The 18,628-nt window shown below is 36.7% G+C and overlaps 2 protein-coding genes across 3 annotated transcripts; one reads left to right on the plus strand and one right to left on the minus strand.

Annotated features, from left to right (window-relative positions):
- Positions 1-5,666: 5,666 nt before the first annotated feature.
- Positions 5,667-9,869, plus strand: LOC148842392 (uncharacterized). Its single transcript, XM_088958322.1, has 7 exons — positions 5,667-6,161; positions 6,307-6,417; positions 6,660-6,728; positions 7,058-7,189; positions 8,973-9,050; positions 9,147-9,275; positions 9,437-9,869. The coding sequence occupies exons 1-7, from the start codon at positions 5,955-5,957 to the stop codon at positions 9,623-9,625; spliced, it is 915 nt and encodes a 304-aa protein (XP_088814448.1). The 5' UTR covers positions 5,667-5,954; the 3' UTR covers positions 9,626-9,869.
- Positions 9,870-12,173: 2,304 nt separating this feature from the next.
- On the minus strand, positions 12,174-18,412 carry LOC148842393 (protein arginine N-methyltransferase 1-like). Of its 2 annotated transcripts, XM_088957842.1 has the most exons (9): positions 18,028-18,393; positions 17,648-17,658; positions 17,016-17,171; positions 15,532-15,595; positions 15,277-15,419; positions 14,279-14,366; positions 13,900-14,015; positions 13,673-13,823; positions 12,174-12,624 (listed from the first exon to the last, which is right to left on the minus strand). In XM_088957842.1, exons 1-9 carry the CDS (start codon positions 18,248-18,250, stop codon positions 12,419-12,421), a joined length of 1,158 nt encoding a protein of 385 aa, XP_088813968.1. In that variant the 5' UTR covers positions 18,251-18,393; the 3' UTR covers positions 12,174-12,418. The 2 variants fall into 2 exon arrangements, with proteins under 2 accessions (XP_088813968.1, XP_088813969.1); XM_088957843.1 differs by lacking the exon at positions 17,648-17,658 and having other exon boundaries at positions 18,028-18,412.
- Between the last annotated feature and the right edge of the window lie 216 nt (positions 18,413-18,628).

Below are 18,628 nucleotides of genomic sequence, written 5' to 3' on the forward strand. Positions count from 1 at the left end.
AGTGGAGGCTTGGGGTCGAATTCCACCTGCACATGAATTGGGGGATGGGCTACCCCCTTGTTTAGCCCTTCAAAAGAAATAAAAAAAGGTGAAAATAATATTTATCCTCCCCTTCTATTTTAAGTTTCCTGTTTTGATTTCTCTTATGGCCTTATCATCCAAACCAAGTAAGAAGAAGAGTCCATTTCCTTTGCAACAAAATATTATCTTGGAAATACTGCATTGAAAATGGAGACAACTAACCCACCTCCTCTTTCTCCACAATGTTAAAAGCATCCTTTACAAAGGTCTTCTGAATGTGTTCATTCCGCACTTACAAAGTCCTCGTGTTTTAAACCACGAAAGAAGAGATTATTCACTAAATCCCGAATTTGTTTGACAGCAAAAATAAACCCATAAAATAAATCAATGTAATAGACAAGTAAAGGCTAAATAGTAAAACATGAATGAGAACTAAATGGGATATAAAGGGAAAAAACCTTCTTTTTAATGGAAGAGCAGGTTTCTGAATAAAAGTGGAAACAAGAAATTGAAGTGACAATGCTCTGTTCTTCCACCACTTTCCAGTGTTAAGACCAGATCTAGTAGGCACACCCTTGTTAATACCAATGTCTTCAACCTGTTTTTGATCCAGTTGTTCATACCGTCTGAACCATCAGTTTACCATGATTTTGAGTCAATTTCTCTTAAAATCCAAACTTTGGCAAAAAACCATTGACCTGGTCATAAATTGTCTAGCCTAGGCAATTGGACCATTGACCCTTCAATTTGATGATTAAGGCACAGGTTGCACACTAAATGTGTATACAAACTTTTAGAAGTCATTACTTTGTACTCGAATATTTGGTTGGAGCGATTTTTTTTTTATCTCGGGTAACTTTTTGAGATCTATTTTCACCAAAGGAAACTTTTGCTGGCCTTAAATCACAATTTTTAACACTTTTTGCAAATTAAAAAAATTAAAAAATATAAATTAAACCAAGGTTTTAAATACCGACCCAAAAATGGAATCACTTTGATCACTGGTTTTCAGGTCAGCAGTTTGACCATCTGGGTCAAACAGTTCAAGTGGTCTATGGTTTTAATCCTTGGATTGGAATATTAGGGTAGCTATCAATTGAGGAAAAAAAAAGGAAAAATAGGAAAGGAAAGGAAGGAACAAAGGAAGGAGGAGGAGGAGATTACGTTCATCGGCAATGACAACGGCAGCAACAGAAGCAATGGTGATGTTTCTCTCTAGCCTGTTTAGATCTCTCTCATTCTTTGATTTCAAATGTGAGATCTGAGATCTTTATTTCTCTATAATCTCTCTCTCTCTCTCCCTCTCTCTCTCTCTCTCTCTCTCTCTCTCTCTCTCTATACACACACATATCTCAATGAGCTCAGATTTGAGGTTTTGTCTTAGTCCCTCCCCCATCTCTCAATCTTTTCTTTTCTCTCTTAATTTTTATTTTTTTAAACTGTTTCTCAGGTTGAATGGTTTTAGTGGTTTGACTACCTGAGTCAGTAGTTCTCTAACCATTTCAAATTTTTTTTTTTTTTGCAAAGTAACAGTTCAAAGCTAAAACGGAACTAGTGACCTAATCGATCCCAAGCTAAACGGTTCAACCATTTAGTTTGGTTTTCAAAATAATGATTTAAACATAAAAAAGAAAATAATACATATATACATATATTACATGTAAAAGTAATTATATGCTATTTTATTGATAATATACATGTTCACACACACACAATAAATATGCTGATGCGGTATGGTCGAACTAGTGACCCATGACTCGGAGGTAAAGGTTCAATATCTGGGTCATTTTTAAAGCATTGATTAATACATCCGTCATGCATTACCCAATTTTGGCTCTAAAGAAATTGTATTGTGCCATGTGAGTAGTGGCATAAGTAAAGACAAAAGAGGGTTAAGGGCAAAACCAAGTATATATCATATACAGGCCCACATAACAAAAGAAGAAGAAAAAGATGATGATGTTGATAATGATGGTTGTTATATAAAAATTAAAAACCTATTCAGGACCTCACCTAAAAGCTTATGCTTTTAGGATAAATGATTCTTTGAGATAGTATTAGTGTATATTTGACCAAGTGTGGCTTAGTGTTTTATCCTTGTTGTCCCCCATTATAATTAATTAAATTTCAGCTTTCAATACAAGATATGGGTGGATTTATGCTTATGCATACTTCAAGTCCAATGGATTTTTGCATTAGAGGGCATGTTATAAAATAAAAACCTATATAAAGACCTCATCTAACAGCTTAAGCTCTTGGAATGAATAATTGCTTCAAAAAAGTACATAAGCTTACTACACTACATGATACTAATATCTTTTTACACAAAAGAATAAAAGAGGAAAATAATCCAATATAGTAGAGCCTTAATAGCTTGGTTCATTTTTCTTTTCATCAGGTGCATTCGATCATTCCATAACCACACCATCGGTACAAGGATCATGGCGTATTAGTCGATACGTATCATGTCAGTGACCCTCCTACACACACAACCCCTGAACCAGTTTGAAAAAAAAAAAAAACTAAAAAAAGTAATGGAGAACTTCGATACAGGCCAATACGTCATCCATATAGATATTTTTAACCTTGCATCAGCATTCAACAGTCGAGAAAATCACTTCAGAGGTGGGTTTTACAAATTAATCTCAAAAGGAAACAGCCGAAGAATCTTCTTGTAGCTTCTATGCTGACTCTCGAACTCGCATCCATCCGCCATGGAACTGACTATTTGATACTTGTTACAAAATCTGGTGGATTATGGTGTTGTAGATCATAGGAATATTCAGAACCTATAGTTGTTGACTCTTCTAAGGAGCCAGCTACCGCCTGATCATCACTTGGTGTTCACCATCCAATACATGCTTAATGATATTCTACAAAGCTCCCCCATATCGCATCACTTTACTTTGTTAAAACTCTATTCTTCCATTTCAGTATCTCATCAGTGGGTGGATTTTTTACCTCGCTCACACTGTTGGATAATCATCATAACCAAATGGCAAAGTCTTCTCAATAAGAGGATCATGTTTACAACCAACTGATAAATGTTTTTTTTTTTTTCCTTTTTTAAGAAAATGGTGTTGTGTTGATATACCATTTTCTTAGAAAATGTTTTTTCTTTTCTTTTTTTTTTTTCATTTGGGACCATTGTTAATGTTGCTGCTGCCATATAGGCATTTTTCAATGCCATATCAGCATGCCATTGCTAGTAATAGCAAAAAAATGAGAAAACATAAAAAAGGACATTTTTTCAAACCATATTTTCCTGATTTTCAAGCATGATCTGAAAAAACGTCATAACCAAATCAAGTATTGTCTGAAAAAACAGATTTTAGACGTGATGTTGATGTAACACCCTTTCTAAAGGAGAAAATTCTCGATTAATATCTTGTACTTTGGACCTAGTGTCATTTTGGTCTTAGAACTTTAAAATGCGACAATTCAGTACCCGAACTTTCAAAACGTGTCAATTCGTTTGAGGATCAAAGTAGTATGTTTCAAAAGTTCAGATACTGAATTGCCACATTTTAAAGTTTAAGGAGCAAAGTGGCACTAGGCCCAAATTATAGGGTACTAAACAGAAATTTTCCCTTTTTCAAGAAAACAGCATTAGTTCCAAACAATGACCTCAGTTAACAGCTTAAGCTTTTAAGTTGAATGGTTTTTTGAGATGAATCACTTTGACCAAGTGGTCTAGTGTTCACTTCTTATCACCCCCATTATAATTAATTAAGTTTCAGCATAATGTATGGATGGGCCTATACTGTCCACATTTCAAACCTAATGGGCATTCATGTAAGGGGACATATTAGAAAATAAAAACCTATTCAAATACCTCACTTAACCGCTTAAGCTTTTAGATTGAATAGTTGTTTGAGAATCATGAAGGCGATATTCGGCATTTTCTAAGCTTCATTGTGTGGAGAGCAGATAAAAATGCAGCATCCATGGAGTCGATTATCTCTGGGTCACCCTCACCTTTGCTATCAATGTAAAACAGAATATCACCTTCAACTTTATTGCTGTCTGGCTTCGGAGCTTCATAGTCCACTGTTGACATATCAAGCACTAGTTTTGCATGGATTTTTGAGATATAATGATCAAATACTTTCACTCCCTGATCGTTACAGTTTAATAGCCAATGGAGAATGGCGTTATTTTATCATTAAATAATAGAGAACTATCATGAACAACCTGATAAGAATGAAGAGATGATAAACAATAAATGACAAGATGTGGAAGATTTGGATTCACCCCTTTTTTGGCTCCATTACAAGACTACTGACCCAATTAACCAGCCAAACAATCTCAAATAACCTGTAACCATTCAAGCTAAAAGTTTAAGCCGTTTGGTGAGGGGCTTGAATAAGTTATTATTTTCAAACACACCCCTTTATTTAAAAGTTATTGGGCTTGAAGCATAGCCTACCACAGGCTCACCCATATCTTATGCCTGAAATTTTAATTAGTTATAATTGAAGTAATGAGGATGAAATAGTAGACCACTTGGTCAAATAAACTATGATACCATCTCAAGAAATCATTTAAGTTAAAAGCTTAAGTTACTAAGTGGGATCCATGAATAAGCTTTTGTTCTCTAACATGCCTACGTATATTAAAGCCCATTGGGCTTAAACAGTGAAGAAGCACAGATTCATCTATACCTCATACCGACATTTAATTGATTATAATGGAAATAATAAAGATTGAAAATTAAACAGCTCCAATATCATCTTAAAAGTAGTTCATCACTAAGTCTCTTGGGTGAGGCTGTGACAAATTCTTACTTAGCAACCCAATGGCTTCATTGGCAAATGGCAATGGGACGGGTTGACGGAGGGTTTTATAAATTTTAGACACTACCTATCTCCCTAAACCTCCCAATCTATATTTGCCCCGAATTTACAACAAATTGGATTTTGAGAACCCAAATTCTTCTCACACATCACAATGCAAAATCTTCCCCAACTCTACCTTCCTCGTATTCAAGGATAAGGGTCATGTTCATGTTTATTCTTCATATAAAATTCATAAGTATTATTAATTATTTATATGCTTTTTAATAATATGCGGCCAAACACGTGAGGCCCTGGCAATTGACAAACTCAACCTTGTGAATTGTGACAGCAAGAGTTCATGCGGTCAGCAAGCTTCCTTTCATATCCAGACAGCAAGCGTCAGCGTTCCATATGAGTGGTTTGGACTGCCATGTGGGTATTAGTTTGGGCACGTGGCACGTGTCAGACCACGTGTGGCTCACCCGCTGGGTCACCTAATCATTGTTCATATTCATAGATAATTAAGCCCGAACCCGAAGGCCACAGGCTAGAGGCGAGGGTGCTCCGATCCGTTTAGCCTTCCTTTCATAACCTGTTTTGACCAAAACACCCTTACCTATTTCTTAAAATCCCAGCGTTCTCCAGGATCCTTGAAGTTGCAGAAGACTGAGGACCTTGACTCGTTACCAGTCAACCAGTGCAGTGGGGACTGAAGCTAAACAGCAAGTCCACTGCCTCTCCCGTAAACCACGTAACCCTTCGCTTCTCATTGGTTAATAGGGAAGGGACCCGCATAAGCTACCAGCGTGTAACCAATCAAACACGGCCAACACATAATTCATACAGAGTTCTCTCTAGTCTCTGACCGGATTTGCTCCTCTCACAGCACGCCTCACACTGATTTCACATGCACATCTCACCATGCAGTGGGAACATCTCCCATAAATAATAACATATAAATACGGTAGATGTTCTCGGTACATGGTGGGATGTGCCTGTGAGATCAGGCGCACGATGTGAGGAGCAGATCCGGTCTCGTCGTGTAGCTGTTCCTGTAGCAACTTGACAAAAGACACTGTATTCTATTCGTATAAATCTCGTGTTTTTCGAAATCGATAAGGAGAGAGAGCGCTGCGGAGTTCGATCGAGAGATTAATGGCGAAGACGGAATCCATCTTCGTTTTTCTGCTAGCAGCTCTGCTAATATCGTCACGGTTGCCCATCTCTCATTCTGCTAAGAAACCAGTATCAGTTGCCAGAAAAGAAGACATACCTTACATCAAATGTCAAGTTTGTGAAAAGCTGGCTCATCAGCTATACCACCAAGTCAAGAATAAACAAGACCAGATGTCTCCCAAGAAGGTTTTCTGGTCTTTCCTGAATTCGTTAATTCAGATATATCTGTGTATATTTATTTAAATTGATTCATTGTTAAATGGTCTAAGACTCGCGCTCATTCGATCTGATTTTCCCTTTGCCTTCTTTTTATCTTTGCTTTATTGGCTAGGTCTCGGAGCTCCAGATCATCGACATATCAGAAAATGTCTGTAATTTGAAGAAGCAGGAAGCAGATTGGATTCTGCGAATTGACATCCTAGAGAAGGGGGATAGGTTGGAGGTAAGAACGATATATTTGTCTTTCCCTGTTTTTTACCCCTTTTCGTACCAATCTTTTGGGTTCTGAGTGTTTGGAAAGTAAATTGTCTTTTGGGTTTCTTATTTCAGAGAAATTTTCTTCCCTACCTTTCAGTTGTGGAACTTTTATGGACAGCTGACATATATTTTTAGTATAGCTAGACTATCTTCATACATGTTAGTTTCTTCATGTGGTTTCTCATGTTAGCACCTCCTTTTCTCCAGCTTGTTGAACAAGATTCCGAAGGACAATGTAATTCAGAATGTAAGACAGTCGAGCGAGCTTGCCAGGAGGTGAACTTTTTTATGTTTATTCCTCAGTTCTTGTAGTGGTTGACTAATAAGAAAAAAATAAATCTTCTGTTCAAGGAAGTTAATAGTTTTGAGTATTTCAAGGAGTAACAACTTTGAGATAAAAGTTACATACTTGCAATGCGTTTCCTCATTTTCCAATTGTGAAATAAAATATCGAATCATCCCTCGAATTGCTCTATCAGAGTCTTTATGCATTTTCTTAGCACTTCCATGCAATGACCTTAACTTTAGCTCTTGAGATTGTGAATCAATCAGGTTCTATACATTTTCTTGTGACATAACTGAACCTTTATTTAAACTTTTTCCAGGTTATGGGTTATTCTGACACTGATGTTGCGGAATATCTTTTTAAAGCAAAGCCTTCGATTGATGCATTGGTAAAGTTTCTCTGCAATGACCTTACAAAAGCATGTGCAGTTGAGCCACCTCCGGTTCCTAAGGTAAGCACAATTTAAGACTTAAGCTAGCATCAATTAATTTATGCATGATCTCTAACTATTAAGGCCATGAGTTCAGTCATCAGGTAATGTCAACTGCATCTTTCGACATTGTCCTCTTCAATCAATTTTACGACACATTAATAATTTATCTGTTCTTTTTCATGGCGTTACTCAGGTTTGAACTACTTAGGATTTGATTACAATTGGCATAGATTTAATTCTCGTGGTGTGATAACTCACATAGTTGCATGAAGGTCCTGTTGGTCTTAACCACTAGCGAAAGTGTCACCAAGACTTTGGACCAATAGATGCTTTCTTGCAAGGTTGTATATGGGAGCTGTCCTGTCCAGTGTGAATCTTCAATGGGATACTTATACCTTAATAAAGAAGCTTGTTGATGTCCTCGTTTGGTCATCACTGATTTGAGAAACATTCCTGCTATACTACTTGATTAGTTGATGTTATTGGCTTCTTGCCCCTTGATGTCAATGCCCTGGGGTTGGTCTTTTCTTCTGTTTCAACAATAATCTTTTGCTTACAGTTACAAAAGGGTACATAGAAAGCAGTCAAATAAACAGAAAAGAACTTTCGCAAAGCTTAACACAACTGGTCAGCATAGATGCCTTCTTGTTTAAGAGATATAACTGAAGAAATCATCAGGCTGCAAATATTGAGTATTATATCATTATACCTAAAGTCAACATGAATGCTCAGGAGTTGATGATTGTCAAGTGCAGACATCTAGATAATCTCCAGGTCTTTCTGATCTATCTTGGCAATCATGTCATTCAGTGCATTTTCATGCATTTTGTCAAACTCAATATTCAATGGGAGATTTCTCTCTTCTGCAACATGTATACTGTTCTACTTTATCTCTTTCTATCCACATGGTCCATGCCTTCTATTTATAAACATCCATATTTTATAATACGAGTCATCAGTCAAACCTAAATTCACCAGGGAAAACAAAAGTAGAAACATCAAGTGTCTGTTGTCCATATGTGAAAAACTTAAAAACCCCCTACAGGAATCCATATTGATTCACAAGCACTCATTAAAGTTATGCTTAAGCATAGAACTTGCCTATGGTTTTGGAAGTATTGACCTGACACCTTCAAAGCTAATTAATTAGACATTACGCTGGTAAATTTGCAACTTTCTTAAACTTAAAGGGAAAGGAATTCCGTTTAATGTAAAACAAAACAGCTTCTTTGCTACTTAGTATCCCACAAACAGGCATATCATTAACTTGGAAATGAGATGCCCCAACTAAGGTCAGTCCTTGAGACTCCCACTCGTGTACAAACCTATCGGCTAGGGAAATTGTTGACTGCAAGACCCAATGGAACTGGGGGTCACTGCTGAGATCTATGAAAATTTAGGAAGTCTCCTCTCTGATATGATGGAATAGCCTCCAAGGGCCACTGAAACTTCTCTGTGATGCATCTTATGACAATTTAGGAAGTCTCCTCAATTCAGATCCCCCACCAGAGCAACCTGTTCTTGTTTGTCCTGAATATGGTAGAAACCCTGCTTTAGTGCAATCTGAATTGCTCAAGAGCACTATCAAAACTTAGCTTGGTAGAAACCCTGCATAGATCAGTTCTGGTTATGATGGAATCTACTTATTTTTTCCGTTTTTCTATAACATGGGGTGTTGCTTTTTTTTTAACTCAATGACACCATCTCTCCATGATTATGAATATGTTGTTTGCAAACTGTTGAAGTGAGAGAGAATTTCCTAATTTTTAGACTCATGAGTAATTGTATACATGTGACCCAGGATAGGAGTCCAGGGGAACCTTTTATCCCAAAGTCATCCAAAGAGGCAGAAATGGAAAAAATATTGAGATCCATGGAGGTAACTCCTCATTGCTCCTCTTTGCATGCTTTCTTAAATGTTTTGATTTTCTTTTCCCTATTAACCATACTTCATTTTTTGGAAATATGCATACAGGGTATGCCAGGAGCACCAAACATGAAAATGTACTCAAAGGAAGATCTGTTGAAAATGCAGAAGTTTGGGGATGATGTCGATGAAGATGATGATGAGGACGATGATGATGGAGACTTTCCTTCTAAATTGGTACCGGCAAATTCTTTGTTATAACTATTATGATATCAATCAGTACAATCCTTATTTTATTGATTTCAGTTATGGAATATCCGCTATTGCTCTGCCTTTTGCCAAAGCTACATCAGAGGCATTTAAATTTGATAATATGTGTTTCTTTGGGTGACCTGCAGGGAAAAGTCTTGAGGGCCAAAGAAACCACAAAACCAGATTGGAAACAGAGGATCACGAAAGGAGTTGCAGATGCAGGGGCAGCATTGAAAACACATGCAAACAAGATGGCATTCCGGATACGGAGATGGTGGCGAGGGAAGAAAAAGCACACCCTGAAAAAAACTTCAAAAGCCAAGGCTGAGCTTTAGGAGTATGAAACCCCTTCCTTGCAAGCGTTCCTGATCTTTTTTTTTGGAAAATTTTCTATTTTCAGTATTAAATATAATTATTTCTTGACATAAATTACACTGCTAGAGGACTTAGAATTCAACTCAGATTTTTTTTTTTTTGGGTAGGAAGTCAGAATTCCTGTTGCAATGTAAAATTAAATCTGTTTAGAGAATTATACGAAAATTTTCCATAATGGGGATTGATCTTGAGAGTTGGGACTGACTTTGTGACAAGCACAATCATCTTTGAATATCTTCCAGCCTTCAGGTATGCAGAAGTTGATCTAGTTAGACAAAGTTGGAGGGAGTATTTAGTTATATGACTAATGTGAACATTCTATTTTTATTTTGGTCTTGTATTAGCTATGTAAAGCATGCCCACTTGCTCACACCATCATATATTTTATTGTTTAGCAAAATTGTACTCGGCAGAAAAGGAAAAGCAATATGAAACTGATGTTGCTTTGGATTGAACATTGAAGGAGATCAATCGCTAACAATGTTACCAACAAAATCAATCCAAAGCAGCTTGATTGAAATTTGAAAATGCGAGCAAGGCTAAAAGCAATGTACAGTCATCATGCCAATGGTCGTTGACTTGGCAGTCTTGTTGGACTGCATTGCAGGAAGCAGGTTATATAACTGCTTCAATGAAAATATGACATCAAATTTTAGGGCTTTTAACTGCAGACTATGCAGCAATATAACAATTGCCTTCTGTCTTCACCAAATGAGTCCGGACTTATTTTTCCTATATATGCTACATTAAGCAATTAGATGAGATAGGAATTCAAGCCTAGTGTAAAACTCCACTGCTATTACATGCACGAACCTTTATACTGTCTCACTCGAGTTGCGATAATAAGAAAGGATTTCAAACTAACGTAATGGGCACAGTATTAAGGAAAAAAGGAACTTTCCAAATATTAGACAGGAAGGCCCACAATCAAGAAGGGGTCCAAGATTGATCGGCCATACATTCAGGCTCCAACTATGACACCGGCAAGGCATGATATGATTTTACCCATCGGTATCATTAAAGTGCAAGTGGTGACCAGTGACCACCAAGGGGCCTTGTTTTTCCAGTCCGGATCTCTTGCCCACAGCTTCCCACTCACACCATAAATTTTGGACACATGTCCACTAGCATGTGCCTCTTTTTCGCATGTGCAGAGTTGTATGTGAATTCAATGGAATGTAATTATGTAATGCGGCTGACATTATATTCATCCCGTCAGAATTCATCCATTAACCCAATTAAGTTTTTAATCTAAAAATAATTAATCTTTTCCCTTCCCAAGAACCCTAATAGTCTTGTGCTCTTCGTTCCATTCTCCACAATTTAGAAACTTTACCAACATGTGGCAACAGGCAACGTGTTCACCGTCATCTTATTCTCTCCGTACTCCATTGATTAATCTTCTTCTATTCTTCATAACGTCCAGTTCTAAGAGATTTCACTGACATTTGACATCCAACAACCAAGGATGTGCTCACCAATACACCGGTGGTTAAGTAACCTCAACCAATACAAAAAAAAAAAAAATTGAACATTATTTTCTTATAGTTGTTCTTCCAACCAGGTTCTTCTCGCTGTAGTTATATATGTTATATTTTATTTGATTCACTTATTTTTTACTTTCTTCTGGCCAGGTGCAGTAATCTCCTTGGTTGTCAATTGCTGGAAAATCTCTTGAAACAGGACGTCATAGAGAATAGAAGGTTAACCGAGTATAAAGAGAATAAGACGCCAATGAACACATCGCCGCAGGTTGCTGTTTGCCGGATGCTAGTGAAGTTTCTTGAAATAATAAACAGTGAAGAATGGAATGGAGATAATAGGATTATTTAGAATTCTTGGAAAGGGGAAAGATTAATTATTTATAGGTTAAAAAATTAATTGGATTAATGGGTGAATTCTGACGGGATGGACGTAAAATCTGTACCATTACATTTGATTGAATTCACATGCAATAGTGGACATGTGTCCCAAATTTATGGCGTGGGTAGAGGCATGAATAGGAAAGCTGTGGGCAGGAGATCCAACCTCTGTCTGGTGGTCGGTTCGAGAACAAATCAAACTCATCTAGTTTGAAAATAAAATTGTTTTGCTAAATGAAAAATACAAAGTTTTTTAACCGCTTCTTTAATATTATACAATTTTATATTATAAAATTCAATTTTATTTTAAAAACCATTATTTTGATGATTCCAAAAAATACCAACTTGATATTGCCTTTCAAAACAAAAACGGAGTCCAAGAACATGTTTTTATTTTGACGCTGATGTGGCTATTTCAAAAATAAATGAAAACAAAAAGCATTTACGTTGTAAAACACCTCATAAAACTGGCATTGATAAAAATTGACGGGTTTTTGATAGGTTAAAAATTCACAGGATATTTTGATTGACATCATACATTCATACCTTTCCTACATAACAGATATTGACATTTGATGTTAATACGGACAAAATAGTGAACAAAATACTTCATCTTCAAGTGATTTAAGAAAGGTGCTACACTATAGAGAGAAAAAAGAAATTTTAAGATTTTAACATTACATTTCATTATCAATCGTCTTTAAATTACTAAAGCAAATTACAAAAATGATACATTTGAGCTTTACTGCTCTTTCTCATTAAATAACCAAAAGAAAAAAATCTCATGGCCCCAAATTGGAAGATTACTTTCTAAAATAATAAAGCTCAGATGTCAATAATTAAAAACCATATATGCGTAGAATCCTTCCAAGTGAAGATGATGATAGGAAATCAGCGCATCTTATAATGTTGAGTTCTTGAGACCTGGCAACGCTGACCTTTCAATGAATACTTGAGCATTATATCAACATCACGAGGATTTTTCTTGTTAGGTGCCACAGTCATGCTCCCAACCAATGCCTCTCCTTCGCATATGGTTAGTACATCCTCCAGGTAGAGGACTGTTTGCTTCCAATGTGTAGCCCGTGATCTTGGCCCTGCATGTTTGTTTTTTTACAGCTTATCAGAAAAAGCTACTGGAAGTGAAAAAAGAGAAAAGCATGCATAAAGCAGGTGCAACCTAGATGAGTTCTGGAACATGAATTGTTGTTAAATATGTAAGCTACCATACATTTTCAACATTTGGTAGGTCATTCCAAGAACCAAGGAACCATTTCCCCCATAATTGACAAGGTCGTGATGCCCAGGCAACGAGGACGTTTTGGGGGGATTGTCTAATTGCAACTCTTCCAGTAATTTAAAGAGAAGGTGTTCGCTGAGCCCATCAGGAATTCACATCATCCCCCCACAGAAAGTGCCCCAAAAACGTCCCACAGTACACATCCCAACCGTGTATTGGAAACATCTCCCAATGACAAATACAGGAGATGTACTCAATGCACACTAAGATGTGCATGTGGGGCGTTTTAGGGGGACGTTCTGTGCGGGCAGATGTGAACTCGCCCATCAGGCATACACAACACGCCTGGTCACTGGTTGAATAGTGTCATTCGGTCAGTTACTAGGTCACTACTATCATTTATTATACACAAGGTCAAGCAGTCAGATGTATCACAATTGAATGGTGTAGCAATGCACTGAATCACTTGATCTATTTATAAATATGGGAGGATATTTGTGGTTTCACTGTTCAACGAGAACTGGAGGCTGTTGAGAGCAAGGTGAAGAGAGGGAAACTGACTGCACAGGAAGACTGACTGCACATAATCTTTAGTTCAACTCTAGTTGACAATATTGTGTTGAAACCAGTTGTTTAAAAATGCTATTTTCCTATATATTTCTATGTTTTCATACGGATTTCATTGTTATTTACTGAAGATTTATCGCTTGTTTAAATTCTAGACGATTGTTTCTTTTTGCATAGGGATTTAACGCAAGTTCTGGGTTCTTTTTAATAAAAATTCGTCTCTATCGCCTAGACAGGCACCTAAGCACCTATATGACAAGGCACCCTGCGTCCCCTAGCTTTGCCTTTCCACCTGGACAGTAATGCTGAGCTTAAGAGAGAGGGAGAAAAAAAAGAACCTGTAGAGAAGCCAGTCAACTTGTGACACTTCGTAAATGTAACATCAAAGTATGCAACAAGAGCATGGATGAAATCGTTGCGCTCAGCAACCAGTTTAAATGGGGCGGTAAAGGATGCATCCCCAGGAGCCATCTTTGATATATCCATTGTCTGAATCAAGGAAAGCAACTGTCAGGTCAGGCAGAAGTACAATGACTTTGGAAAGGTAACAAAATATGTTTACCACCTTGAGCAACTGGCAGTTTGTAACAATCTGGTTCTGGTCAACTGTATCTACAAGAGGTTCCATCATGGATTGCTTCCTGATGCATGCCATGTTAAATCCATACACATTGTTCCAGACTGGAAAGTAATAAAACAATAATTAGGCAATAACAAAAAGTGTAAAAGTGCAACCATGTACAGTAGAAAATTGCTATAATGGGAAAACAGTTTGCACCTCCACAAAAACTGAAAAAAAAAAACAATTATGGCATTAACATGGTCAACAAAACGCAATCATGACTGGCATGAGGATATCCATGCACCTGCACAAGCATGAACATGCATACACGCACACGTGCACATACACACACAAACTTTCCAATACAAACAAGTTAACTCACAATCAATTTTGTCTTCTTTATACTCAGCATCCTCTATTGCAGTCAAATATAGGGAAGCTCTGTCTGGTAGCACAATTCCATCGTTAATCTATGTGCAAACAAAAAAGTATATCAGAGAAGCCAAACCAACCACTGTCATCCTAGAACATGCATCAAATCAATGGCCCCCATGTAAAAGCAAAGACAAGAAATCAAAGGCTTTTTATCCCACTTTTATCCACTATTCACTGTTCATGTCGTTAACTTGACAACATAGACAATATAATTGAATCATCAAAAAATAATATAGACAATGTAATTGTTAGGGTTCCAATTAATGACAGTACTTCTTTATCAATGTTGTGACGTAATCAAGAACAAAGGAACCATGCTTTTTTATTTTCTTTTTTCATTGATCATAGTAAAATAAAAAAAAAAGCCCTTTACCTATATATTGTATCAGTATCAATCATTAATATAAACTTGCATATTGGGGAGGCAATGTAAGGCCACTTAGCATATTGGTAAAAACAATAAATGACATGACTTTCAATAAGGTAGCACAGTAAACTGGCACCAGCACACATACAACATTCAATAGGGAAGCTTCAGCTAAACATATAACTATAAAATTGAGCAGAACTTGGATGTAAGTATTAATTATATATATGGGAATATTTCATTTTCTTAACTTATAAGTTGATTCAACATCTTGGACAAAAGTTATGGTAAATAGACAGTAAAAAAGGGTCATTACCAAAATGTTAAAGTAAATATACTAAGGGAAACATTCAATATCTTGGACAAAAATTATGGAAAGAAGTATTCTAAGGTGGTGAATGCACACAACCAAAGAGATATACAGAAGCAGCAGCTAGACATCTTTTTCTGTTTTTTTTTTTCATTTTTCTTTTTTGAACAAGCAATAAGATCAAAAATCCCACTTGGATACTCAAAGAGAAAAAGTAAAACCCTTATCGCACTAGGAAATACTAATGGGATGTAAATGTACAACTTACAAGCCACTTGTCACGTGCATACAGCACTGTATTTAACATATTCTCAAACAAAAGAAAATAGCCCATCCACTCTGAAATGATGACATCCACTTTAGCGATTGGAAGTACAATCTCTTCAACTTTTCCCTTTAAAACTGTTATAACTGTAGGAACAGATAGGTGAGTTAACAAAAAGAAGAGGATATTTCAATAAAGTAATGAATGAACATTAGTGTTATGCTTGTTTATACAACCAACTACATGGAAGATAATCACCATTTGAAAACCCATTTGCTTTAACAATCTCTGTTGCCATGTCTGCCATATGAGAGCATTCAACCTGCAATAATAGAAGTTGTTAGCTCAGTAATTAACTAATTACACAAACAAAATGAAAATACTAGCACACCAAAACCAAAGAAGAAAGATACATCACTTGCCAACATAATCAAGTGCAGAACATGTCACAGTATTATTTCTATTTCCATAAAAAAGAGCTGTTATTATTATCATAAGGATCACTCCCACTTACAAATTTAACAAAATTTTTGCAGAAGGATCACTACCGCTTACAATTTTTAACATGTAAAAACCAAAGCCACCAATAAATATATGCACTTAAAATGAAGGTGCCAAATGACACAGAAGGATCTTTGGCTGGATGTAGGAGAGACTTGGGATTGACTCCCAACTTCCTGCCTTCTTAGCATCTTTGTAAGGATCCAATGCACACAATATCACAGCTAAGTAGACCTGTTCATGGACCAGGCTTGGGTTTAGCTTTTGCCAAAATCTAAATGGGCCCAGCCCAAAGACCTTGCCCAAAACAGTATAAATCTGAGCCCAAATCCCAGCCCATGAACAGGTCTAATGTTAAGTAACCATCTAGAATCATTAAATGCTGATAATAAAACAGAAAAAAGACAAAAATTAAAGGATGTTATGAATTAAAATCCTTGAAAATTTCTTTTCAACTAATATAAAAACTAAAATTTCTACAAATGAAGAAATCGCAAACATCTTATTCTCCATAGCCCTAGGTCATCCAATGACAGAACTACAACTGTAGCAAAAAAAAGAGCATCATAAGCCTACATTTATCCCTTCCCAAGTTCCCATTGCCTCATGGCTCATGTAAATTTCAGCTTTTCTCCAGTCTTTATCCGAGGTTCTCTTTCCTTTTCCTCATGTTTTACATTTTTTTTAAATTAATAAACAAAAAGAACACGTATGATATATGGAAGAAAGGATATCATTAAAGCCCCACACTCAAACAAACCAAGGACTAGAATTTTCAATATACAAAAAATTCTCTCTACTCTCATTAACTAGGTTGTCCATTAGAGAGAGGAAAGCATGAAATAGCATCAGTATATATGAAGAAAGCCATGAACTATATTTTTTAAAGCCACAAGTACAAAGCTTTCATAAATTCTCCTTTCAACAATGTCTTTTTTAACTGGTAACATTGGGCAATATCTTTAATTCTTCCATTGGCTGCATTTTAATGAATCCTAGAGAGAGAGAGAGAGAGAGCTGGGATCCTTCCATCCATTGTTTCATTACATTTATTGTTTAGAATATAAAACAGAATATGGGTGTCCTTCTCATATCCTACAAATATAAATGACTTAAAGGCTCATACCAAAAGAAATTTTGAATGAATAAAAATTCAAAAATGCCAAAAAGGAAAAATTATCATTGCAGCTTATCAAATAAGAAAAACTTGATTTAGGTATCAGTATTGAAGAATTACCTACCGCATATACATGTTTTGCTCCTGCTTTTGCACAGAAAAGGGACAAAATTCCAGTTCCAGCTCCAACATCAAGGACTACTTTATTCCGAAAGAGGAAGGTATTCTGGTAAATAACATTTTGATATGTCTTTGTCCTTACAGTATCTTTCAACATTTCCTGCATGGAACAATGCCATACAATCAGAGAGAATTCTCGCTCAGGACTTTGAAGAGTTCTGCTTCACTACCCCAAAGGCTTTTTTTATTTGATAACCCCAAAGGCTAAAAAATAGACACCGAAGCACCTTCGCTTAACATAGAGGATGCAGAGTTGGTCAAGAAGACAAAAGAGCCCCTAGTGGTTTTGGAAAGATGAACCAACTTATTTGGAGAAAATCATAGACATTGTAAATAATATAAAGAAAGAACACCCTCCTAGTACGCCAAAGGAACCACTGATAGCCTGTAACTTTATCCCAAGCACGGTTTGCAAATAAACACTTACAAAAACTAAAAACTGATAGCATCTTAATCAAGTTTAAAACCGTCCCTCAATGCATCCAGTCCTCACAACGTTTGAACTCCATTATGCATTTTTATTACTCATGACCAGATAGGTTTATCAAATTTACATCAGAATGTGGTAAGACTTACTTCATGAATACCTGCAAACAAGAACACGAATGAAAAGAACATTAGCTCTTCTCAGAAGTAATAAAAGTAATAAGTAAGCTGAAATAAGCACTATTGGCAGTAGCACCAAAATCAGTCACTCTACGGAATGATGCAAACAATATAGCTTCTTAGGAAAAGAATCCTAGGAGTCAATGCTTAATAGTGTGGAGAAAATTTTGCAAAGTCATATAGCAAGGAAAAGGGGTAAAGATTCAGATTCAAATTAAATGAAAAAAGCACGCTCATGTTTCACTCAAGCGGGAAAAAAGCGTACATATTCAGAATCAAGGAAAACCACCAATCCGAAGCAAAGCCAGTAGCAGCACACCAATAAACGAAGGGGAGGAAGAACAAATTACCAAAGTGAGAGTAGGAATCGAAGTAATAGTCCGCACTGGTCTGGTCACTACCGAGGAGTGTCTCGTCGGGCTCAGAGATGGAGTCGTCGAATACCGAACTCTCCATCGTCTCTTCAAAATCTCCATCGTCCACACTCATGTTCGTGACTTGGTGGTCGAAGTTGTTACTGCTGTTATTGTTGTTGCTCGTAGAACTCTTGTTACTGTTCTTTCGCCGACCCATCTGTTTCTCGCTGCTCAAATTAGGGTTTTCCTATCAAGTGCCGGATCGCAGAACTACACATACGCTTTTGCTTCGCTTCGAAGGTTGGTCCTTAAATAGTTTATACCAACAAAGAGGAATTTAGGGCATCAAACCGTCAACAGGAGAGCATCAAAGAAACAATCTCATTAAACCCGGATTTTCGTTTTTATGCTTTTGGTGCGACTTGCACCCTATTGGCCTATTCGCGCTCCTTTTCGGCAATCAAAACTGAATGACGTGGCTAAGTTAGACATGAGGGGCGTTGTGGGGCGGTCCTGACAGAGATGTGAACTCGAAGGGAATACCGAATACATAAAAAAATGGATGACGTGGCTGATACCCCTACCATTTATAAGA

Source organism: Nelumbo lutea, chromosome 8 (assembly GCF_056320005.1).
Source record: "Nelumbo lutea isolate HS-2025 chromosome 8, American lotus-T2T, whole genome shotgun sequence".
Classification (NCBI taxonomy): Eukaryota; Viridiplantae; Streptophyta; class Magnoliopsida; order Proteales; family Nelumbonaceae; genus Nelumbo; species Nelumbo lutea.

Excerpts from the sequence above, each read along its gene's own strand:
- LOC148842392 (XM_088958322.1), top strand. The coding sequence starts at position 5,955 with ATGGCGAAGACGGAATCCATCTTCGTTTTTCTGCTAGCAGCTCTGCTA. Across the intron at positions 6,162-6,306 it reads ACCAGATGTCTCCCAAGAAG|GTCTCGGAGCTCCAGATCAT; the intron begins GTTTTCTGGTCT and ends TTTATTGGCTAG. Across the intron at positions 6,729-7,057 it reads TCGAGCGAGCTTGCCAGGAG|GTTATGGGTTATTCTGACAC; the intron begins GTGAACTTTTTT and ends AACTTTTTCCAG.
- LOC148842393 (XM_088957842.1), bottom strand. The coding sequence starts at position 18,250 with ATGGGTCGGCGAAAGAACAGTAACAAGAGTTCTACGAGCAACAACAAT. Across the intron at positions 15,596-17,015 it reads GAGCAAAACATGTATATGCG|GTTGAATGCTCTCATATGGC; the intron begins GTAGGTAATTCT and ends CTATTATTGCAG. Across the intron at positions 14,016-14,278 it reads TAAAGAAGACAAAATTGATT|TCTGGAACAATGTGTATGGA; the intron begins GTGAGTTAACTT and ends ATTACTTTCCAG.